We start from the raw sequence: 25771 nt of genomic DNA, 5'->3' as shown, positions 1-25771 counted from the left end.
GAAGCAATCATGGCTACTAAATCTGCAGGAAAAGAACTAGCTTCTACAGCCATTTCCACTGCTAGAGATGTAGCTATTGACAAAGGTAAAAAGACCATTGAGAAATTGTATGCCAAGACTGGAACTCCAAAGACGCATGAAGCTGCAAAGAATGATCTCAGTCTTAAAAGCAAAGAAATTATTTCATGCATTGTTAATAGAAAACCAACTTCAAGCGCCTCTGTTATAGATGAATATTCCATGCTTGGAGGAGCGATCAGAATACAAGACCTGGTAAAAAGGGGAAATGGGCTTTTGATTGCATGAGTCAAAAAATTTCTCAAGTGAAATTCCACGGATTCAAAGAATCTAAGAAAAATTTTTTTCTTTGATGTATAAAAATGGCAAATTCCGATGTTTTAAATTTTACAGAAGAGATTATTGTTGATGAAGAAATTGAGAGATTTGAATTTCATGAATACGAACCAGTGAATAAGAATCTAAACGTTGATGGTGAAATAAGAATCAACATTGAGCAGCAAGATTTGTTCACGCTTCCATCTGAGGCTTACCTTTTGGTTGAAGGAAGACTTTTAAAAGCAGATGGAACTTCTTACGCGGATGCAGATGTCGTTACTTTAGCTAACAACGGTATCATGCACATGTTCAGTCAGATTTCTTATCAGTTGTCGAATCAAGAGGTAGAAACCATTTACGAGCCAGGGCAAGCTACCACCATGATTGGATACCTCAAATATCCAGTGGAGTTTCAAATTTCAGAGGGTATGAACCAGCTGTGGCAAAGAGACATAACAGCTTTAGCAGATCTTGTCAACAACACTGGATTTAAGCAAAGACAAAATTATATCATTACACAAACCGAAGAAAAAGGAACGTTTTCGTTCTGCATTCCTTTAAAGCACATTTTTGGATTTTGCGACGATTACGATAAAGTGCTTTATGGATTTAAGCATACACTTGCTCTTGTGAGAAAAGGCGACGCTGATGCTATTTTTAGAGCAACTGCAACAGCTGCAGGAAAAGTGGATCTTAGCAAACTATCCTTGTTTATGCCTCATGTCACACCTTCTGTTGCAACTAGTAACAATCTTTACAAAATCATTGAGTCAAAAGTAGATGTACCATTTTCGTTAAGATCCAGACAATGCGATACCATCGCTGTTCCAGTATCGAACAACTTTAGTTGGAGGTTGAGTGCAAGATCTGCCAGTGAAAGACCTAGGTATGTCATTGTTGGATTCCAAACCAATAAATCTGGAAGTCAAGAATTAAATCCTTCAGTCTTTGATCACTGCGACTTGAAAAACATGTATGTTACTTTAAACAGTGAAAGGTATCCTGCTGTCGATTACAATTTAGACTTTAATAACAACAAATACTCAAGAGCTTATAGAGACGCATGTAAGTTTGACAATAGACTTTATGGGATTAACAAAATTATAGCTCAACCTAATTTGTCTGCCTTAAATTATAGATACATTTGCCCTCTTTTTGTTTTTGATGTAAGCAAGCAGGCAGAGAGGTTGAAAACTTCAGTGATAGATGTGCAAATAAAAGCTACATTTAATGCAAACGTTCCTGCAAACACTCAGGCCTTTGCTGTCCTCATTTCCGATAAATTGCTTAGACTTAAATCAGATGGAATCAGAATGAATGTTGTTTATTGATTCCATTCAAAATAATATTTTTTTAATAAAAAATGAGATATACGAAAAAGGATTTGAAAAAATTACTGAAAGAAAACGGAATTTCCAAAACGTCAAACAATAAAATGTCATTAATGATGCTTGCGGTTGAAAACAACTTGATCGATAAAGACGAATGGATTAAAGACGTGAAGGAAGAACGACCAGTGGGTAGACCTAGAAAGGATTTAAATCATTTACGAGAAGAATAAAAAAATGACAACATTTAAGTTTTTTCCGTTTTTTCTAGAATGTAGTAGGAAAGAGACCGACACAAATAAAAAAAGACATCTTGAGCTTCTTGCTTTTGAAAAAACAGGTGTGTTTTGTGAATCTGAATACGTCACTAAAAACGGAAATTTTAATATTCCAAAAGAGTACAGTGATGAAGAGAGAGACAAGCTTTACCAACTTGTATGGAGTGACAAGACAGAATTTTCACAAATCGAAAAGAAAATCAAAGAACGTCTAAGTACTTGGAAAGGCTTATCTAAAGAAGAAAGGCTAAGAATGATTGACAAGTATGTGCTTGGTTTGGACTGTGATACCGAGGAGAAAAAAAAAGATTTCTGGAGAATTAAAAAGCTTGTTATTACTACATTCACTCGCTTCAAAAGACATTGTGTATAAAAACTTTAAGATTCTTCAGATCGCAGAAATGAAAAAAATGAATCTGAGTTAAATAAAATCTTTGTATAATAAAAAGATGCCGTATACAAGAAAGGTTTTGAAAAATTTACTAAAAGAAAATGGTGTTTCCAAGACGTCCGACAATGTAATTACGCTTATGATGCTTGCGGTTGAAAACAATCTGATTAGTAAAGATGCAATTTTGGAAAGCTCGAAAGATGTGAGACCTGTGGGAAGGCCTAGAAAATATGAGAAAAAAGAAAAGAAACCTCTTGATCCTAAATATGAAAGACTTGGTTTAATTAGAAATAATCCTTTAGGTTTGAGAATAACTCATGTTGATACTGGTGAGGTTGTAGAAAACAAGTCTACTTATGAGTCGAAAAAAAAGGCTGGGCATAGCTGGCAGTACTTTGAAAGTCGAAATGGAAAAGTAGTTGATGGATACAAGTATGAGATTTTTAGCGTGAGGAGTTTTTAAATTCTTTTATATATTGAATTTAAAAATTTGAAAATGATATAAATAAAAATCTTACGATATAAAAAATGGAAAACAAAACGGTGAAAGAATTAAAAGAAATTGCTAAAGAGCAAAAAATAAAAGGGTATTATAAAATGAGAAAGGAGGAACTTATAATGGCTTTACAGCCTGCTCCTCGTGTCGCCGCTCCTGCTGCTCCTCGTAGACGAACGACTGAGGCAAGACCGTTGCCTGCTCCAAAACCAGCGATCATTCCACCAAGACCTGTTGTAAAACCTCCTATTGCTCCTAGACCAATTCATTTGCAAAAACACATCCTGGATGACCCGGTTTCAGATTCATCGCCTGTCATCATACCAAAACCAGTCATTCCAACGAAACATGGATTTTTTTCAAGTCTGAAGGCAGCTGCAAAAAGTGTGGCTTCGTATGTTGCAACTAAGTATAATGATATTAAAGATTGGATAGAACCCTACGTTCCTGAAGTAGTCAAGAATCAAGTAAGCGAATCAGTGGAACAAATCGATAAAAAGATAAAGTCTATCAAATCACTTGTATTAAGAACAGTGTATAAACCTATCGCGTCAAAACCTTATAAAATAAAATTCAAGTTAACTGAACATTCTGCAGAGCGTGCTGCTAGACTATTTTCTTACGAGCCTTCTTCTCGATACCAAGACATTGTTCCTTTTTTAAACTTGGTGAGAGAGTCGGTCATTCAAACCATAGCAGGAGAAAGAAACACAAAGGTAAGAATTGTTTTAATCTGTGAAATGACTCGCGTAAGCATCTTAACAGGTGAAGAGACTACTCAGATGGCTCACTTTTCATCCAACTTGAAAATTATATTGGAGGGTATAGATGTAAGAACGGTTGTGAGTCAAATGGAAGAAAAAATCTTGGAGCGAAGCGCTAATTACAACAAGATGGGATCCAATTGCGTCTTGTCTAAGATTTTAAGAATGGATATCAGATTTATCGATTATGAACCTTTCAAGGGTTCTTCCTACATCGAGCTGTCTAAAAATCTAAAAGACAAAAAGGCAATCATCAACATGAAAAACGATGACGATCAATGTTTCAAGTGGTGCGTCACCAGAGCTTTGAATCTTAAAAATAGAGACAATGAAAGAATTGATGATGACTTGATTCTAAAATCAGAAGAGCTGAATTGGGATGGGATGGAGTTTCCTTTAAAGGTGACTCAAGTCGAAAAGTTTGAGAAAAATAATCCTGACATCAGCGTGAACGTCTTTCACTACGAAATGAATAAACCTCAACCTATGCAAATATCCAAATTTCATGATCGAAAGCACTGTGTTGATTTGTTGTATATTTCAAACGAAGACAACAGCCATTATTGCCTCATTAAAAATTTCAGTCGGTTTGCTCGTTCTTCAGCATCAAAACATCAACATAAACAATATTTTTGCAGAAGGTGCATGCACGGCTATGACCAAGAAGAAAAGCTACAAATTCATCGAGAATACTGCTATAATAATGCGCCAATGAGAATCGATCTTCCTAAAGAAGGAACGACCGTCCAGTTTAAAAACTACAACAAGTCTATGAGAGTTCCATATGTTGTATACGCAGACTTTGAAAGTTTCATCACACCTCTTAACACTTGCACACCGAATTCTAAAGAGTCGTACACCAAAAAATGTCAAAAACATGTTCCAAGCTCCATCGTCTATTATATCAAATGCTACGACGAAACCATTTACAAGGGAAAGCTTGAAACGTATACAGCAGAAAGTGATGATGACGACGTGGCTCAAAAATTTGTTACCATGCTTGAAGCTGACTTTATAAAGATTTGTGACGATAGTTATTCACGGCAAGAACAATGGAAAAAAAAGAGAATAGAGACTGATGAGGATGAAAAGAAATTTAAAGATGCAACCGAATGTCACATTTGCAAAAAAGATCTTAACGGTGATAAAGTATGGGATCACTGTCATTTGACTGGAAAATACCGTGGTGCTGCTCATAAGAAATGCAACTTGGATTATAAAATTCCAAAATTCATACCAGTCATTTTCCATAACTTGTCTGGCTACGACAGCCATTTGTTCATCAAGAGATTAGGTGGAAAAAAAGGAAAGATCACTTGTATACCTAATAACGAAGAAAAATACATCAGCTTCTCAAAAAGCATCAAAGTGAGAGATTCTATCGATAAGAAAGGTAAACCAAAAATAGTGTATAGAGATTTACGGTTCGTTGACAGCTACAGGTTCATGTCAAGCCCTTTAAAAGATTTAACTGACAACCTTGTTAAAGATTTGTGTGAGGAGTGCTCAAAATTAGATCCAAAAACATGCAAAAAGGACTGTATGGTTAAGAAAGGTAAAAAATGCAAATGTAAAGACAATTGTGAAGATTGTGCTCATAGAAGATCTAAAAAAGGAGACATCATGTGCAAAAACTTAAATTCATTCCACAGTGGAGCAAAACGAGATTTGCTATTAAGAAAAGGTGTTTACCCTTACGAATGGGTGAACTCCTTTAAAAAATTCTTTGAAACACAATTGCCACCTAAAGAAGCCTTTTACTCTAAACTAGACGATAAACACATCAGCGATGAAGACTACGCGCATGCGCAAAACGTTTGGAACGTATTTGGATGCAAAACGTTTAAAGATTATCACGAGCTGTACAACATCTCAGACGTGCTCATTTTAGCTGATGTCTTTGAAAATTTCAGAGACACTTGCATAGAAAATTACGGTCTAGACCCTCTTTGGTATTACACCTCTCCTGGTTTGGCTTGGGACGCTATGCTAAAGGAAACTAAAATTAAATTGGACTTAATAACCGATATTGACATGTTCAACATGATCCAAGAAGGAATACGCGGCGGAATATGCATGATCTCCAACCGACTTGGGACTGCTAACAACAAATACATGCAAGACTATGATCCTTCACAACCATCGAAATTCATTCAGTACTTAGACGCCAACAATTTATATGGATGGGCTATGTGCAAACCTCTGCCTGTTAGAGCATTCAAATGGATGACTGATGTTGAAAATTGGCGTAGCATACCATGCATCCTTGAAGTCGATTTGACCTATCCTGAAGAGCTTCACGATTTACACAACGATTACCCTTTGGCTCCTGAAAGTTTAACCATTGGAAAAGTAGCCAAGCTCGTTCCAAATTTAAACAACAAAGAAAAATATGTTATCCACCATGAAAACCTAAAACTCTATGAACGATTGGGTTTAGTCATCACCAAAATTCATCGAGGAATCACCTTTGAAGAAGAACCCTTCATGAAACAATACATTGACCTCAACACCAATAAAAGAAAAGTGGCTAAAAACGACTTTGAAAAAGAATTCTTTAAACTCATGAACAACTCTGTCTTTGGAAAAACAATGGAGAATATTCTAAAGCATGTCGATATTAAACTGGTCACCACGAAAAAAGAAGCCTTAAAATTATCCAAAAAACCTCGATATAAACGGTACACCATTTTTGATGAAAAACTCATCGCAATTCATATGAAGAAAACACAAGTCACTTACGACAAACCCGTTTACTTAGGAATGAGCATCCTCGATTTAAGCAAAACTCTCATGTTTGAACACCACTATGACTACATCAAGCCTAAATACAGCGATAAAGCAAAACTACTCATGACCGACACCGACTCGCTCATTTACGAAATCAAAACAGATGATTTTTACGAAGACATTGCTGACGATGTACTTGAAAAATTTGACACGAGTGACTTTCCTAAAGATCAACCCGCCATTCAAAACGCTGGATTCAAAGTAGGCGAAAATAAAAAGATCATTGGCAATTTCAAAGATGAAACCGGTGGAAAGCAAATCACGCAGTTTGTTGGTCTTCGACCCAAACTCTACTCTTACTACATCCCTGAAGAAATAGATGATCAAGAACATAAAAAATGCAAAGGGGTTAAGAAGTGCATTGTTAAAAATCACCTCACTCATCAAGACTACTACAACTGCTTGAAGGATAAACAAGAAAAACTCACCACCATGAACGTCTTCAGATCACGTCATCACGATGTCTACACCGAAGAAATTAACAAAGTCGCACTCAGCGCTAACGATGACAAGAGGATCATCTTAGAAGACGGAATACACATGCTAGCTTACGGACATTACAAAACCAGACCATGAACAGGAAAAAATAATAACAGAACTTCAAGAAAAAAAGGTAAGTTAATATTCACACTTTACATCAAAACACGACATCATCTTGGATTCCTTAAGTATAGGAAGGGGCCAATGTCTTGGAACCGGCATTTCCTTATATATATAATGTTAATGCGCCAGAACTGCCTTTTCCCTATATATTGTGTGTGCTATTTAGAGTAGAAAAAAGTTATATAGGAAAGATCGCAATCTTCAGGATTCTTCAAGATTTTTTCTTACTACTTTCAATTAAAAGTGAATGGATGATATTAGGCTAGAAGCAGATATTAGTTTAGAAAATGGAAATGTTAATAGGCAAGTTAATCGTCGCAGAAATGAAAGAGATAGGCTTAGGCGAGATGAAATTAATAATCAACAAAATGTTAGATATGCTGCTCGGCAAGTAGCTAATAATTCAAACCCAAATGAGGAGAGCTTGGTTAGGCGAGTTGAAAATAATCGTCGCAGAAATGAAAGAAATAGGCTTAGGCGAGATGTAATTAATAATCAACAAAATGCTAGAAATGCTGCTCGGCAAGCAGCAAATAATTTGAACCCAAATGAGGAGAGCTTGGTTAGGCAAGTTGAAAATAATCGTCGCAGAAATGAAAGAGATAGACTTAGGCGAGATGAAATTAATAATTGACAAAATGCTAGAAATGCTGCTAGATACGAAAGAATGTATTGTATAGCAAGAAGCAATACTATTCCAGATTATAATTATTTAGGAGAAATGAATTATATTTGTCAGCATTGTGGTGCTAAGAAATTTCCTGATGAAACACATTTTTTATGTTGCCATAATGGAAAGGTAGTTTTGTCGCAACCTTCATCATTTCCACAAGATTTAGAAGATTTATTTAAAGGAAACTATGCAGATAGAAATGCCAATCTGAATTTTTTAAAATATATTAGAAATTATAATGCCTGTCTTTCTTTTGCTTCATTTGAAGCTAATGTAGTTCAACCCATGAACCATGGGCCGCCATGTTTTAGAATATGTGGTCAAGTTTTTCATCGTATAGGTAATCTAAGACCAAATCAAGATGTTCTGCCGACATATTGTCAACTATACATCTATGATCCACTTGCAGCAGTAAATTTTAGAATGCAACAACGTGGTAATGATCTTTGCTTAAATGATTTAATGTTGCGATTGCAAACTATTATTAGTGAAGAGAACCCATTTGCTCTTGCATTTAAAAACATGGCTGAAGTGGAAGATGAAGAAGTTCGTCGAGCAGCTCTAGAAGGGCGCTCAGTGTCAGTTGTAAAAATGTCTTTACTTGAAGGGCAAGATAGACGTCGCTATAATCTCCCTTCACATAACGAAGTTGCAGCTGTATTTGTTGGTGAAGATGGTGCACCACCTGCTTCCAGGGAAGTTGTTAATTACCCAAGAGGTCATCCTCTTAAAACTATATCAAGTTTGTCTGCCAACTTAGATCCTATGGTTTATCCTCTATTTTTTCCGAGGGGTGATGCTGGTTGGCATAATCAATTGGTTCACAACCCTGAGCGTGCTACATTGGTTAGAAATCATGTTACATTATCTCAGTATTACAATTATAAACTTTCAGTTAGACAATTTTTTTCTTCACTCTTTTATGGCAAAAAACTGTTTCAGCAATATGCTGTTGATGCGTATGTTAAAATTGAAGGCCAGCGCCTTGCTTTCATCAGAAATAACCAAAACAAACTGAGAAGCGAGCAGTATGATGTCTTACACGACCATGTAAACAACCTCAGAAATGATCATAATGTTAGACCAGGGCGTGTTGTAGTTTTGCCATTAACTTATGTAGGAAGTCCTAGAGCTTTAAAAGAAAACATTGAAGATGCTATGGCTATAATTAAAAAGTATGGTAAACCAGATCTTTTTATTACTTTCACTTGCAACCCAAAATGGCGCGAGATAACTGAAAATTTATATCCAGGTCAGACAGGAAATAATAGACCTGACTTGGTTATTCGAGTATTTAAACTCAAATTAAATAACCTTCTTAATGACATTTTTAAGCATGGTGTATTAGGGAAAGTTGTAACGCATGTTCAGGTTATTGAGTTTCAAAAGCGTGGTTTGCCACATGTTCATATTTTATTTCACTTTGCAAATGATGATAAGCTTGAAACAGCACATGATATCAATAATTTAATATTTGCTGAAATTCCAGATCCGATTGTTAATCGAGACCTTTATGACGTTGTTAAAACTTGCATAATTCACGGTCCATGTGGCATACTAAATCCAAATTCTCCCTGCATGAAAGATGGGGTGTGCAGCAAAAACTATCCTAAAGAATTTAATGCTAACACAGTAGCAGTTCATAATGGTTATCCGCGATATAGACGTCGTGATAATGGTTTGGTTATAAATATTAAAGGTAACAATGTAGATAACCGCTGGGTGGTACCTTACAATCCATGGTTATCAAAGAAATATCAAGCTCACATTAATGTTGAAGCTTGCATGTCTGTTAAGGCTGTTAAATATTTGTACAAATACATATACAAAGGTCACGACTGTGCCAATATTTTAATAACTGAACAAATTAATCATGATGAAGTAAACACTTTTTTAGATTGTCGTTATGTTAGTGCACCTGAAGCCCAACCAGCAGCATTCGATCGGTTCGTTGCTGGTCGGCCAGTTCTGGCGAACCACTAAAGGTCCAACACAACACCAAGTCCGGCACGCCAGGGCTAGTTAGCCATATCTGGACCGATAATGGTTCGCCAGCACTGGGCTGTCGTCGTCGGCCATACATAGGCCCTAAATAGGCGAACCAACGCTGTTAAGCTAAAGCTTGACAACCAGTAAGTACATTTGGCTTCCCTTTGAAGTCTTTGTTTTACACATGCGTACGTACGCTATGTTGAATTAAGCAAAACGGCAAAACCATGTCATCATTAATTTTTGACGATATCTTCAATTATTCAGTAATTTACTGATATAATTACAGTATATTATACAGGGTAGTAATCTGTACAATACAAAAGTATCAAAAACATCTTTAGATTTAGTTGTTTTGTGTTTGGAAAAAAACAGTCTTATATGCATGTAAGTTAATTTGAGATGAATGATATATATATATATATATATATATATATATATATATATATATATAATTCATCTCAAATTAACTTACATGCATATAAGTCTGTTTTTTTTCAAATACAAAACAACTAAATTTAAAGATACTTTTGTGTATATATATATATATATATATATATATATATATATATATATATATATATACATATATATATGTAATTCATCTCAAATTAACTTAAATGCATATAAGACTGTTTTGTGTGTGCCCGTTTGTGTTTGCATATACATAACAAAACTATTATATATAATAGTTGAACACACAAAGAAGTTTATTTTTCATGTAAATTTTTAGTGGTTTATTGATTTCGTAGTCCTTGTGTTAGTGTCTGGTAAATAGAATCTTTTTGATTCAAATTAGTGACAAATTATTCAAGCAATTAATCTTAAGGTAAACCATTACCATAAACAAATAATTTTGTGTTTTACTTTTGTTTGCTGCTTGCTGAAAATATTGCTACTTTTTGATAGTTATAGCAATGAGTTACTGGACAAAGAGAAGAAAGATTCTAGAGGAAGTGCAACATATTTTAACTGAAATAATTGACACTGAAACACATAATATTGATGATAGAGAGGAATGGGCTATGGGAAGTTTATCACCTCAATTGTCTGAAACATTGATGGTTTCTCTTACTGAAATCAGTAGCCAAACTCCTTCATTCAACCCTTTATTCAACAGTTGCAGTGAGACATCAGAGACTAATTTTGCATCATCTTTGCGTAATCCTGATGAAAATGGTAAACTTGAAAATGCCATTATGAATGATTCTGATTCTGACAAAAGCTCTCAGTTCAGTAGGATGGAAGAACTTGTAACAGATTTGGCATCATGGTCATGTTCTTTTAATATTACACTTACTCCGTTAGCTGCTTTGCTGACCATTTTACGAAAATATTTTCCTGATTTGCCAAAAAGTCCCAAAACAGTAATGCAATCTGAAATCAACAAGAAAGATGTACGTGACAGTTCATATTGTTATTTTGGCATAAAGCAAGGGGTTGTTAATAGATTGTCACAGTTAGTTGCTAACCATATGACAGTGAATCAAGTAATAACATTACAGTTTAACATTGACGGGTTGCCATTATTTAAAAGTTCAAATTTACAGTTGTGGCCAATTCTGTGTTTGATGGAACATTTTGATGGCATGGTTCAAACAAATAAGGAACCGTTTACAGTTGCTTTATACTGTGGAAATAGCAAGCCGACTGATATCAATGCATTTTTGAAAGACTTTGTTGAGGAAATCAAAGAGTTTCAGGAAAAAGGAATCACATTTAATAGTGTGCGTTACAAAATAAAAATTTCTGCTCTGGTTTGTGACGCCCCAGCACGTGCTTATATTAAATGTATTAAGGGTCATAGTGCATATCATGGATGTGATAAATGTGAACAACGTGGTGTTTATGCTGGGCGTGTAACATTTCCGGAAACAGCAGCAGCTCTTAGAACAGATTTATCATTTCTAGAAATGAAAGATCAGAAACATCATCTTGGAGAAAGCCCACTTGTTGCTATCCCATCGTTAGGCATGATATCACAGGCACCTGCAGACTACATGCATTTAGTTTGCCTTGGTGTAATGAGGAAAATGGTTTTTATGTGGCTCAAAGGACCTTTAGCCACCAGACTTGGCCCACGTATGGTCAAAGAACTATCAGAAAAATTGGTTGACACGAGATCTTACATTCCGTCGGAATTCGCACGTAAGCCACGATCATTTCATGAATTTGAACGTTGGAAAGCGACAGAATTTAGGCAACTGTTGCTTTATACAGGCATGGTTTGCTTTGATGGGATTCTTTCACCTCCACTTTATAATAACTTTATGCTTTTATCTGTCGCTATGAGCATCTTGCTAAGTGAATTTCTATGCAAGAAATATGCTTCATATGCGCATAGTTTGTTATTGTTATTTGTAGAACATGTCTCTGAGCTATATGGTAAAGAAATTATTACATATAATATGCATGGGCTAGTACATTTGTCAAATGATGCCAGAGCATTTGGTCCTCTGGACAATATTTCATCATTTCCATTTGAGAACTATTTATCGCAATTAAAGAAACTTGTGCGACAGCCTCACTTGCCTTTGCAGCAAATAGTTCGAAGACTTAGTGAGAAGAGAGTTATTGAACTAAAAAAACAAAACAAAAGTGAACATACTAATACCTACTTCAAGAAAGAGCATTATAATGGACCAGTCGTCAAATCGTTGAAAGTATGTGCTCAGTACAGGGAATTGTTTACCAAGCGTTGGTGCATAAAAGTCGCAGATGGAGATAATTGTTTTAGCTTGAACAATGGCAAAATAGTTATTGTGCAGAATATTGTCAAAACAGCTGAGCAGTCCTTTATTTTGTATAAACAGTTTGTAAAACTTGACAATTTATTTACATACCCATGCAGTTCTATGAAGATGGACATTTTTAAAGTTTCGCGTCTAGAAAACGAATTGCTATGCTGTTCCCCAATGGAAATTAAAAGAAAATATGTTTGCCTACCTATTGATAATGAATATGCTGTCATTCCCATAATGCAATTTTAACATTTGTTCATTGAAAAATTTTTCAATCGAAAATAGTATTTCTTATAGTTGCATAGTGAATATTAACTGTACTTTGTGCATTTTCAAAGTCAATTTGTTAAAGTAAACATTTTAACAAAAAAAGTCAATTGGAATAAATACTTTAAAACTATACAATGTTGAACTTTGTTTTTAGATTATTTATTAGTGCAGATAATACTATTTTTAAATAAATAATTGCATGTAATATTGCTTTTAAATGATTTTAGCATGTAATAATATATTTATATATTTAGAACAAAGTCAATGTGTTAAAGTAAACAATTTACTGCAATAAATCAATTAAAACAAATACTTAAAAACTAATGTTGAATATTGTTTTGATATATTATAATTATAATGTTTTTAGATAAATAATTAATGCAAATTATACTGTTTTTAGATATAAAAATCATAAATGTAAGTAATAACTGTTTTTATATATATATATATATATATATATATATATATATATATATATATATATATATATATATATATATATATATATATATATATATATATATATATATATATATATATATTTATATATGTATGTATATATATATATATATTCTTGTTGGAAAAGTGTAAATTGAATTTTTAACATTATTTTACTACAAAACTATGAGAAAACTAATTTTATGTTAATGTGACTTTATAATGTTATTCACTTTCCAGGATGGCTATGGAAAAGTATGCTATTGTTGCCTTCCTGGAGGAGGATGATGCTGTTGCAGTTGTGCCTGCAGCTTGGCTGATTAACAAAGAGTTGTGTTATTGGCCTTTATATACCAGTCAAGAAAGAAAAAACAAAGCAGCAATAAATTGTGAAATACCGACTGAAAAATGGTCTAAACATTCTTGTCGAATTTTAGGGACAAAAGGCAAGTGTTTATCATTTACATTTACATTTTGATAAAAGCATGCAAACTTAAATGGGTATTATGCACAAATGTCTAATGTATATTACTGGCTTGTTATAATATTGCTTTCCTGAATATTAAATACTTTATGTTTACTTGTTTTATGTTTCTAGATATCTTTATTTTCTTTTTCTGAGTTTAATAGGAAGAATGATTAATATGTCAGCAGGGGTATTCAAAATCAACTATTTGTTTAAAGTTTACTACAATTTTTCTCACAGATTCATATGCAAAGGCCAGATCCGAACTTAGTAAAGCTACAATTACATCAGATCTACAGAGTGATTCAGATGATTCAAGACTACGAACAAAACGGTAAATTTATTTATCTTATATAGGGATATTGTCTTATATAGACAATATATATATATATATATATATATATATATTAGGGCCCTGCAAATCAGCATTTTTTAAAATTGAATCTCGAACCAAAGCAGGTTGTGATTCACGAATCAAATCACAAATCGAATCAGAAATTTAAGGAAATCTGAGTTGATACATTTTTTTTAAATATATATTTCAAAAAAATATATATAAACACTTTTTTGCTTCTTAAGAAAAAAGCTTAACCAGGGCATATACATATACATATATATATACATATACATATACATATACATATACATATACATATATATATATACATATACATATATATATATATATACACACACACACACACACACACACACACACACACACACATATATATTAATATAATATTTGTTAATATTAACTAAACAAAATAGTTGTTGTTTTAAATGTGTTAGAAGACAAATAATATAATTAAATTTTCAAGTATATAAATATATTGCATTTCATTTAATTTATTATTGCTTTTTGTGTGTGTTTAGTATTCAGAAATATCTTGAAGATGGCAATGATAATAGTGATGAGTATTCTGACAAGGATTATCAGCAACTTCTTAAACAGAAACAACCCCAGTGTCAAATTTCTAAGAAAAGGAAAGGTTCTGCAGAAGGGAGCAACAGTCAGTCAAAAAAGAAATCTCACAAACCAACTCCTACAGCACCTCCATTTCCTGTGTCTAGTCAATGCTCTTTAACACCTCTGTCTCTAGTAGTTAATAAGCAAGCCATAACAGAATCAACTTCTCCAACACAGCCTCTCCTTGTAGCCATTGAACGAGGTTCTTTCTTATCTACACCACATGTAGCTAGTCAACGGTCTGCAACACCTACTACTGTGGCTTGTCAACAATCTGCAACACCTGCAACCGTGGCTAGTATATTTACTCTTCTAGTTGAACTGAAAGGCCAAGTAACTAATCTTCAGAAGCAGACCAACTACAACACAACTATGTTGAAGACTTTGTCACAAGGTGGGATACAAGAAGATGGAAACAATTTTGAAGCTCTTGATCTTCCTGTGTGTGACCTGAAACAGCTGCAGCAGCTTGAAGATATTATTACTAGAGACAATCTTGTATTTAATAAACTTGTAAGTACTTTATAATAAATTTCTCTAAATAATTTGATGTATCGACAACATATTATGTATCAAAAGCATGCAAGAGTTTTGAATTTTTTTGAACTAAGCAATAATTCACAATTTACAGTTGAATTTAATCTTAGTTCTAGTTTTTCTTCATTTTCAGGCCCTTACCATAGAGGGGGTTTGTTGTTTGCTAATCAAAACGGCCGTTTTTTTTCAAAAAATGACCCCCTCTCCTAAAAAATGTCATGGTAAGAGCCTGATTTGAGTTACAGTTTTTATTGTTTTTTATGGTATTGCTAAAATGCAAATGAAATAATCAATAACTTTAATCAAATTTCGACGGTTTTATGTTTAGGTGCATGGTGTTGCTTCAAAGGGTGGTCAGGATCTGAAGGAAGCCATCAAAAGGATGGTTTCCTCTCTAATGGAAAATGACGTAGTAAAATATTTGAATTGGTCCGGACTTGGTGAAAATGAAAAGAAACCCTTTCGTGACTTGAAATGCCGAAAAGTTCTGGAAAGTAAGCGAAACTTGATTTTTTTAAATATCGCTCACATATAATTTAGCACATTAACTTCAGAAACAGTTGTTCAATCCATAAAAACTACTTATTCTATTTGATAAAGAGATTTTAATTACTAGAAATATTTAGTGTATAAAAAATATTTTATTTAGTAATATTAAGTATACTATTATAATGTGAACAAAGTCTGAACATAACTGTATTATTTTATGATGAACTTTTGCAGGAGCATTACAAAGAAATCCACCAACGAAAGGTGCATCAGAAAGTGATGTGCAGAAAGCTGTGGTCCACTATTTAGCAGGAGCTGCTGATCGAAATGGGGGTAGAAAACAAAGAGCAATTCGACAATCTATCAAGAAAACTCGCTTGGAACATCGTGAACTAATGCCTACATCTTCATCGGCAGTCTTAGAACAACCTGTAGTAGCGCCAATAGGCGCTGAAGTTCTATAGAACTTCAGCGGAAGTTTTATTGCATTGTTTGTCACTTTTGTACTCAGACGACTCTCAAAATTAGTTATGTTAAATGCTGTTACTTTTTAGTTCCGTCAGAAACGTTTTATACGTTGTTTCTCATATTTATAACATAGTTTTATTTATCGTGTGTTATTGTTACAGTTTTTTATATTATAGCTATGTTTTTATTATGTACATGTGATACGGGATTCTATTGCCTTATATATGGTTTTATGTTACTTTACAAATTGTTTAAACTGGTTTGTTGTGTGATTTTAAAAGATGCATATTAAAGCTTCTTTGGTTTTTATAAAGCTCCTTGAGTAGACACGTGTTAAGCTTGCTCTAAGTCATTTATGGACCTGGGTTTAACTACGGCTTTGCCGTTTGCGGACCGCTGATATGCCATCACTGGCTTACTAGTAGCGGACCACTGAAACGCCAGCACTGCGCCTGAACTGGTAAGCCAATGCCGGACCATGACAAAGCCAGTGAGCAAATCGGCGCTGGCCCAGCTCTGGTCAGCCGGATGCGGGCCACCTCCGCAGCCTGCGCTGGGCCATTGCCGGACCGGTATATCGTTGCTGGTTGGGAGCATTGTGGCGAGTTTTTGAGTATCCAATAAGTCATATGTCACACACTATTATACGCCTTAAAGTTCATCTACCTGAAAATCAGTTAGTGTATTTTAGAGAAGGAGCAGAACAAATGGCTTTAGATTGTGCAGCTCAACGTGATACGCACCTAACAGCATGGTTTAAGTTAAATACTGAAAATGAAAGAGCACATTGCTATTCGTATGTAGACATTCCTTATCACTTTGTATTTGATGATAAACATTGTAAATGGAAGATTAGACAAAGGGGTGGTGATAAGGTGATAGTAAGAATGTATAAAGTTAATCCAACTGGAGAATTGTTTTTTCTTAGACTGTTACTTTTGCAAATAAAAGGAGCAACATCTTGGGAGGATGTGCGTACTGTTAATGGTATTGTCCTTGAAACGTTTCGTGAAGCATGTGTTTTGAAAGGTTTGTTGCAAGATGACACTGAATGGCAGAATACTCTTTCTGAGGCGGTTTTAACACATATGCCAAAGCAAATTAGACAGTTGTTTTCAATTATTTTGACCTTTTGTGAACCTGACAATCCTTTACATCTCTGGAATACATACAAAGCTTTTATGATGGAAGATTTCATTCACCGCTCAGTCCCACTTCTAATAGCTGAACAAGCTACTCTTCATCAAATTGAGAAGATTATTAATCAAAGTGGTAAAACGCTGGCTGATTACAATCTGCCTGTTATTGATGAGTTTATAGGCTTAAATCTAGAAAATTTTAATGAAAATGTTCAACAATCTATTGACGAAGCCAATCGAATGAGACTGTTGCTTAATGTCAATCAATTAAATGTATGTAATGCTATTCTTGCTGCACTGAATGAGCAACTAAGTGTAGAAAATCAACATTCTAGATTGTTTTTCATGGATGGACCAGCTGGTAGTGGAAAAACCTTTACTTATAATTATTTGATTGCTAAAACCATAAGTAGGGGCTTTAAATCTGCCACAGCTGCATGGACTGGCATAGCAGCAACTCTTCTTTCAAATGGATCTACATTGCATGGCTTATTCAAACTTCCTGTTCCAATATTAGATAATAGCACATGTAATGTAACTCCTAACTCTATGCACGGGGATTTTTTAAGATAAGTTAGTTTGTTTTTGCTTGATGAAACATCCATGATACCTAAACATGCGTTAAATGCAATTGATAGGTTGTTAAAAGATATTTGCAACAACAACTATCCGTTCGGAGGAAAAATCATTCTTTTTGGTGGTGACTTTAGGCTAATTCTGCCTGTTGTGAAAAGAGGACAACCAGCTGAAATAGTGGAATCATGTATAAAATGTTCTTTGCATTGGCAATGGGTGCAGAAGTTTGCATTAACTGAAAATATGAGAGTACAAGATGGGGAAGGTGAATTTTCCCAATGGCTATTAAAACTTGGGAATGGAACAATACCTGTCAAAGAAGAGGATCCTTTTAAAGGATGCATTGAAATACCAAATCAGTGCATTATTAGAGAAAATGAATCGATTGTTGAAAAGATTTTTGGAGATGCTGATCAAAATGATTATTCTAAACGTGTGATTTTAACACCAACCAATTTTGATTCATTATCAATCAATGAAGAAGTGCTTGAATGTCTGCCGGGTGAGGTCAAAATTTATTTAAGTGCTGATCAAATTGATACTGATGACCCTAATGAAAGAAATAACTTTCCTGTTGAGTTTTTGAACAGCTTAACTCCTTCAGGTATGCCACCTCATTGTTTAAAATTGAAAAATGGTTGTGTAATTATGCTACTTAGAAATTTAGATCTCAAAGCTGGGTTATGCAATGGTACTCGAATGAAGGTTTGTGCCCTTCAAAATAATTATATTGATGCAGAGGTTTTGACAGGTGTTTCTGGTGGTAAACGGGTTTTTGTTCCTCGAATTCAATTGGCTCCATCAGGTTCTAATTTACCTTTTGTTCTGAAACGTCGTCAGTTTCCTGTCAGATTGGCTTATTCAATGACAATTAACAAAAGTCAAGGTCAAACATTTGATAGAGTTGGGGTATATCTCAAAAAACCGTGTTTCTCTCATGGTCAACTATATGTTGCATGTTCAAGAACTAGAGCATTTAATAGTTTGTTTTTCAAAATTGATAAACATCTCATTCAAGGTATGGTAGGTGAAAAGTGTTACACAAATAATGTTATATTTTCTAATGTTCTTAATTTATAGTCTTTAGATTTTCATTTCGAAAATTTACTGTTTGTAGGTTGTGAGCATATTTTGTATGCATAACTTTATTTATTATTTTAATATTTTTTTTCATAGTTTTTGATAAATATATCCTGTCATTTAATATTGTTATAAAATGTGTTTATATGTGTTATATACCACCATATTTGTTTATAGTCGTATATATGTTTAAATTATGTTGTTTCCATGTTTTCAAAGTGGTGTGACTTGGCATTATGTTAAGCAAGATTGATAATCTTGCCAGCCAAGCGGTGTACTTATAGCAGAGGTGTGACTTGGCAGCATTTAGTGCCAGGCGGTGTTACTGCTTTAGAGCTAGGTGTTGTCTAGCCTTTTTTAATTATTCTGGAAACACATAATAATGTCTGTTAATGTTTAGCGTAATGTGTATGAGAGAGTATGCAACCTTGATCTTTAAATCTAGGGTGTTTTAATGTCCTAAATTTGAAGTAATTGAATAACTAATATTGAACGTAAAAACAAATATACTTTTATGTAGTTATATGTTGAGTAAAAAGATAAATATATAGTTAACTTTAAATTGGTTTTCTAATTTTGCCTTTCATATTTTATTTTGGTTAGTTATTTTCGCTGGATTTTAGGATCAAGGGTGTAAATATTCTATTGTTATGTGTTATTGTTGTGCTGTTTTGTGTTGATAGACTACTTGGCTTACCTTCACGTTGGTGTCTATTGTTAAAATTGAATAATAGGTAGTTTCATTATTGGAACTTACTGCTTTTGTTCATTTACTAAAAGCCAAGGCATCATTATGCCAAAAATGCAATTTATATCTTAATTTGATTTTTTTTTTTTTTAGAATTGTTAATCCTTTTGTACTTCGAAACAGATTTTATAGTTACATTTTCATGTTTAAAATGAACTGTTATTTCAAAACAGGTTACTATAAATAGGTAAATTGATTTTCAGTTTTTATGTGGTGTGTTTTTTTTTTTTTTTTGTGTAATTATGGTATCATAATTCCTTTTTTTTTTTTTTCTTTAAGATTTACGATTGACGCTGATTTCTTTTTATTGTAAGCTTTTGTCAGTTAAAGTGATATAAATATATGCAATTAGTTCAATTATTTTAAAATTTTCTCTATTTTATGTCTAATAATTTGTTGTACCTAATTTAGGGGATCCTTTTAAACGGGGGGTCGCAACTAAAAACCTTTAAAAACATGAATATGGTAGTTTTGCGCGTTTGTCAAATATCGAGTTACTTAAATTTTATAAGGTGTTTAACTAATTAATTAGCTTAGTTTGCATTTGCAACACTTTTGAGGAAAGAAAAAATTCTTATATATGTTAAATTCTTATATATACTAAATTTTTATATATATTAAAAAGAAAAACTCTTTTACATGGAAATCATTGTTTCACATTTTATTATTTTGGTAAAAGGTCTTCATCAAAAACTTCATTTCTCTTAATAAAAGTAACTATTCTCCTGGCCACCATTAAAGCAAAAACGGGGAAGGGAGGTCCTTTATTAGTGTCAAAATATTTAAGAGAATTAAATTTCGAGTAACAAAAGGAATTTTTAGTAAATGCTAGCAAATTACCGTTTACCAAAAACTATTGAAACAAAGAGGCCACAATATAAGAATGGTCTGTTGAACAGACTTAACAAGACCCGGGTGCGGTCAGCTTGGTTAACAGACATGAAAGTATGTCAGGTTAAAAACTACTCTTACTGTACCATCACATTTAGCTTCCAAAAATGTTTCAAATTGGCTTTAAAGGCTACGTTACGTAACCTTTAAAGCCAATTTGAAACATTTTTGGAAGCTAAATGTGATAGTACAGTAAAAATACTATTTTAAGATTTTTTGGCTCATAAAAGGGATTTAAGACTTAATCGATTGTGGTTTCCTATTAAACCGCAATAAACAACGATTAGAAAGCAATATGGCCCAGACGGAATATGCGACATAAATATCAAATTTGTATTTTACTCATTCACAAAAAATGGAGTTAAGACAAATTGGCTCTCATGTCCAGATATGTTTACTGCACATGTTAGTAAATAAACTAATTATTTGCGTAATGAGTTAGACGCATTGTTGAGTTATTTTAGGCATTGATTAAAATTTCTAAACACAATGTAATTAATTGAATATGCTAATCGTAATGTAATTTGTAATAATGTAATGCTAAAGTTAAATGCGCTTTTACTTTTTAGTTACTCTTGGTTGTTTTGTTACGCTTAGTGAAGGACAGGTTTTGTTTGTGCGCTGTTAGTTTTTCTTCTGTTCTGGAATTTTGAGATTGCAATTTCCAGTTATTTAAAAAAGCACGTTTCTATTATATCTGTTCTATTACATCTTATCATATCTTTCAAGTAGGTTATATTCTGTGTTGTAATTAGCTTAAAAATTGCATTATTGTATCGCGCATCAGAAGGAGCGTTGTGCGTGCGTCTTATATTTATTGTAAAGAAATTCATTGTACACAATGAATTTTCATTGTACACAATGAATTTTCATTGTACACAATGAATTTTCATTGTACACAATGAATTTTCATTGTACACAATGAATATTTATTGTACACAATGAATTTGGAAAACATATATAAAATGTAAAAGCTGAGAAGAAAGGAGAGAATTTTATAAATTGTTATTGTTATGACAACACGGTCATCTCGATTTTACATACTCTTTTATCACTTAAATCGTTTACATTTTTTTTTTTTTATCTTAATATGTCTATTTTTATATTAAATTTGTTTCTTATCATATTTCTTTTTATTTTTATATCGAATTGATAGAATGTCCCAAATCGTCGATGAAGGTTTGTATTTATTTTGATGTGTGTCATGTTACTGATTCGTATCATGTTAGGTAGTTAGTTCTTAAAGATATGTTTATTTTTAGTCGCTGAATTACTAAGTAGTAAGTTTTGTTCCCTTTTGTTATAATGAAATGTTACAAATTGCAGTTCGTTTATGTTTGTTGATTTAAATTAACTTTACAATAATAAATTGGTTTAGACGAAAATCTATGTAAATTAATTCAATCCAGAAAGATTAAATAATTATTTTAATATTGAAGTAATTAAAGAGGTTTAAGAAAGAATCGAATTCAATATTTGTTTGCTTTTCTGTTTAGATGACAACAGTATAATTGAAGAAAGTAAGTTTTAAAAAGGAAAAAAAAAAACTTTTTAATGTGTTTTTTTTTTTGAAGTAGGTTTAAAATTTCAGGTTTTTAAAATCTTATATTCTTAAATATTTTATAATTAAAAAATATTTATGTTAAATTTTTAAAATCTTATAATCTTAAATATTTTTTAATTAAAAAATATCTATGTTAAATTACACCAGATTGTAGAAAATAGTTATAGTTTAATGATAAGGTTGTAGACAGTTAGAGCCGATTGAATAGATCAAAGATATATTTAATCTACTTAACCTACTACCATAGTGAAAATTCACTATCAATTGTTTGTTTTTCTGTTTAGTTGGCAACAATGTAGAGAGAGATAGTAAGTTTTAAAGGATTTATTTTATTATTTATATTATTATTATTATTGTTATTGTTATTATTATTATTATTATTGTTATTATTTTTATTATTTTTGTTATTATTATTATTATTATTTTTATTATTATTATTATTATTATTATTGTTATTATTATTATTATTGTTATTATTATTAATATTATTTTTATTGTTATTATTATTATTATTATTATTATTATTATTATTATTATTATTATTATTATTATATTATTATTATTATTATTATTATTATTATTATTATTATTATTATTATTATTATTATTATTATTATTATCATGATTTTTATTATCATTATTATTTTTACTATTATTACTTTGCGTCGTTGAGAGCCTAAAAGAGCTTGACCGTACAACCATTTTATGTTAAGGTTACCACAATTGAATTCGCTTTCAAGTATGTGTTAACAAACTTTGACCGAACCAGGAGAGCGTATCAATTGCTATGAAGTTCTTTTAAGTTTATGAGCTTTCTGACGAAAAGGTGTACAACCTGTTTGAATTATTTCACAAATACAACAATCAAAAATACTTTGATTTCTTGTCAGGATGGAAACTCTAATACTTGAAAGAGAGCAAAAAAGTGTGTTAAAGAACAAATAGAGCTCCATTTGTAGTTGCTGGTTTTTTTAGTAACCTTTTTTGAGATTCGTAAAAGATTTCCAACCATAAACAATGAATATTTGCAAAACTGCATTCATTAAAATACGACCACGCTCAGTGGGCCGGAATGCACTTTTACTGGGCAAAATTAATAACTCTTTACATATAGAAAATTTAAAAATAAGATTTGCTTTATGTACTGATTTAAAGATTGTATTTCCAATGATGAACTTTTTTTTTTTTTTTTTTTGATTTCTGGTTGCTATGGATACCTAGGTGATTAGCGATTAGATACTTTCCTTAGTTACATAGGGAGTAAATAGATATTTTAACAACTTTCAATGTGTTTTATAACCCACCTTTTTTGAATAACATTTAGATATTTAGCTAATTAATGTTTTAGCAAAACTATAAAACCATAAATGGTGCAATAAAACATTGTTGATTTGAAATTAGATCAACAATTAACAAAACAATAACATCGTATCATCTTCTGATAAAATTTGCTTGTAAATGCTTTTGCTAATAGCACCATCAAATAGAGCCTTATCCGTGGGATTCATTATTATTATTGCTTTGTCTTCTATTATCAAGTCTCTCAGCACAGGTTCTTGAACTGCACAGATTTCTGCAAGGAATAAATCATTAAATCTTTCATAGGAACTGAAGCTGAATAGTTCTACACTGTTATAATTGCAGAATAACATTTGAACTTTGGATTCCTGATGTCATTGTAAGTGGGTTAAATCAGGCCCGCCGAGAACCATAAATTTAGACGTTGCAAGAGATATTTTCTGGCCCTTTACCCATAACTCTAATATTTTAAACTATTATTGTATGCTTTTGCTGAATCAATTGTGGTTTAATTCCACATTGGTTTTTGAAATTGGCAATTGTTCACAATGACGATGCAATCTTGTATTACAGTTTTATTTCTAGCTACAATTATTTCATTTAATATATACAATTATTTCATTTAATAAATTTTCATTTAGTAAATGTAATTAGTTTTTCTTTCATTATTGGATTAAAGGATATTTCTGAAATAAAAATTCAGACTATTTTTTACGTTTCAACCATGTTCAATAATCAAAAATCAATCTCAACAAATATTCAAGTACTAATAAAAACAGAATTTTAACAAATTGTTTATTCCAAGAATAGTTCATTTACAAAACAAAGGTGCTTTTCTTGCTTTTTTTGAAGCGAAATTTTGAATAACTTTGTCAAAATCAATTGACCTAGATATTGAAGATTCGGGACTCAACATTGCCAAACCCACTAACCGTCCTTGTAGTATTGAAGTTCTTAAAAAGTTTTCAATCAGTTTTAGTTTGCTGAATGAGCGTTCGGCGGATGCAACTGTAGCAGGAATTGTTTAGAATATTCTCGAGCATACACAAATATTTGGAAATAGAACATGTAAATTAGGAGTTCAAAGAGGCTTAATTGATTCAATCCAAAATTTGCATAATGTATAGATTTTAACTGTTTTATTTCCATTGCAATATCTTCGCTAATATCTGCTGAATACTCTTCACTAAATAATTTTGCTTTCATTTCCAATGTATCCAAATCAATATTGAGATAATTCCACATGAAGCTAAACTTATCTGAAATGCTCTGTGCTGCTTTGAATCTTGCAGTAAGGCCACCAATAGCACTTTCTAATACCACATAGAAAACAAATCTTCTAAAGCATGATTCCTCCATGGTCTCATGTAAACCCTTGATCCTCTGGCTCTTTTGCGATTTGCACCACCACGTCCTCTTGATAGTTTGACTTCTATATCCAAATTCATTGCAACATGCTTTGATTTTGACCAGAGTATTAGAGATTTGCCGGTTCTGGCTCATTTTGCTTTTTTCGTAATAATTTTGCATATCTAATATGTAAAAATTGTCGTTCAGCGCAAGTTCTTCCAATAGTAAATAGATGAATAATGTTTATTTTCTGTTCTTCCTAAATCGAAATTCTTCCCATGGTAAATATATAAATAATATTTATTTTCTGTTCTTCCTAAATGAAAATCTTCTTAAATGAAAATGTAATGACATGCCTAAAGAGGGACTCCAAAATCAAATGTAACTTTATTTTTTAATCTGCAGTGTCCATGTGCTAAAGTGTGTATTCCATCTTCTAGAATGATTCTTTTATCGTCGTCGGCGCTGAGTGCGACTTTGTTAATTTCTTCTGTGTAAATGTCATGCTTTGTTTTGAAAACGTTTTTCATGTGTTCAAAACGTGGATGTGAAATTCCATCCTAGCTCTCGAAAAAGATGGGGGCAAATTTCGTCGTGGATTTTTCTTTTTTCGATGGTTTTTAAAACTGAAAAGTCTTCAATTTTGCACGGGTTATTTCTGTTTTTTAAGAGTTAAAACAAAATGAACTGAACGTTCATAAAGTTTTTTCTGTCAAGTTCTTTCGACTTGTTTTTTCCGGAATAAAGGTCGTAAAGAGAGGAAAGATCTTTAAAGTCCTTGATGAGATGTTCTTTTAAGTACTCAATGTTATCTTTTTTTTTTTCCGACCAGAGCGGAATAAATGTAGTTGACGTTTTCGTAATGCTTTGCATATCCTAGTTGTTTTAAAAAAATAAGGATGTGGTCTTTGGTGATTTTGGAGTATTTAATGCTGTCATCGTCTGAATCGACGAGTAAATTTAACGCTTTAAATTTGTTTTTTAACTTTTCAAATTCTTCTTTTTGCACTTTACAACTTTGCTTTCCATTGTACCTACTGATGCATTCTAGGTAGTGGATGATTCTAGACGAGTTAATTTTGTTTGGAATGTTGCTG

General features: G+C 32.5%; 4 protein-coding genes, 1 long non-coding RNA gene and 1 pseudogene across 6 annotated transcripts; all 6 read left to right on the top strand.

Annotated features, from left to right (window-relative positions):
* Nucleotides 1-7144: 7144 nt before the first annotated feature.
* On the top strand, nt 7145-9642 carry LOC149894181 (uncharacterized). The gene has a single exon (XM_090077465.1). The coding sequence runs from the start codon at nt 7654-7656 to the stop codon at nt 9640-9642; it is 1989 nt and encodes a 662-aa protein (XP_089933591.1). The 5' UTR covers nt 7145-7653.
* LOC149894182 (uncharacterized) lies at nt 7234-7620 on the top strand. The gene has a single exon (XM_090097874.1). The coding sequence runs from the start codon at nt 7234-7236 to the stop codon at nt 7618-7620; it is 387 nt and encodes a 128-aa protein (XP_089954000.1).
* A 923-nt stretch (nt 9643-10565) lies between the features above and the next one.
* LOC145180553 (uncharacterized) lies at nt 10566-12789 on the top strand. Its single transcript, XM_080055460.2, has one exon. It carries the CDS (start codon nt 10566-10568, stop codon nt 12636-12638), a length of 2073 nt encoding a protein of 690 aa, XP_079911586.2. The 3' UTR covers nt 12639-12789.
* A 34-nt stretch (nt 12790-12823) lies between these two features.
* LOC149894180 (uncharacterized) lies at nt 12824-16299 on the top strand (annotated as a pseudogene). The gene is made up of 6 exons (XR_016455671.1): nt 12824-13076; nt 13338-13543; nt 13804-13897; nt 14440-15046; nt 15399-15564; nt 15794-16299. The product of XR_016455671.1 is annotated as an uncharacterized LOC149894180 (transcript).
* Nucleotides 16300-17819: 1520 nt separating this feature from the next.
* Nucleotides 17820-18869, top strand: LOC149894179 (ATP-dependent DNA helicase PIF1-like). Its single transcript, XM_090097865.1, has one exon. It carries the CDS (start codon nt 17986-17988, stop codon nt 18820-18822), a length of 837 nt encoding a protein of 278 aa, XP_089953991.1. The 5' UTR covers nt 17820-17985; the 3' UTR covers nt 18823-18869.
* A 2330-nt stretch (nt 18870-21199) lies between these two features.
* LOC149894178 (uncharacterized) lies at nt 21200-22924 on the top strand. The gene is made up of 3 exons (XR_016445165.1): nt 21200-21981; nt 22310-22333; nt 22739-22924. It is a non-coding gene; the product is annotated as an uncharacterized LOC149894178 (long non-coding RNA).
* Nucleotides 22925-25771: the final 2847 nt, after the last annotated feature.

This window comes from Hydra viridissima, unplaced genomic scaffold (assembly GCF_058129835.1).
Source record: "Hydra viridissima isolate aposymbiotic clone 2 unplaced genomic scaffold, HvirCarnegie_v1 scaffold_1, whole genome shotgun sequence".
In the NCBI taxonomy this organism is placed as follows: Eukaryota; Metazoa; Cnidaria; class Hydrozoa; order Anthoathecata; family Hydridae; genus Hydra; species Hydra viridissima.
This window is presented reverse-complemented; position numbering and strand designations above follow the sequence as displayed.

Coding starts and splice junctions, on each gene's coding strand:
- LOC149894182 (XM_090097874.1), top strand. CDS start 7,234: ATGGATGATATTAGGCTAGAAGCAGATATTAGTTTAGAAAATGGAAAT.
- LOC149894181 (XM_090077465.1), top strand. CDS start 7,654: ATGTATTGTATAGCAAGAAGCAATACTATTCCAGATTATAATTATTTA.
- LOC145180553 (XM_080055460.2), top strand. CDS start 10,566: ATGAGTTACTGGACAAAGAGAAGAAAGATTCTAGAGGAAGTGCAACAT.
- LOC149894179 (XM_090097865.1), top strand. CDS start 17,986: ATGAGAGTACAAGATGGGGAAGGTGAATTTTCCCAATGGCTATTAAAA.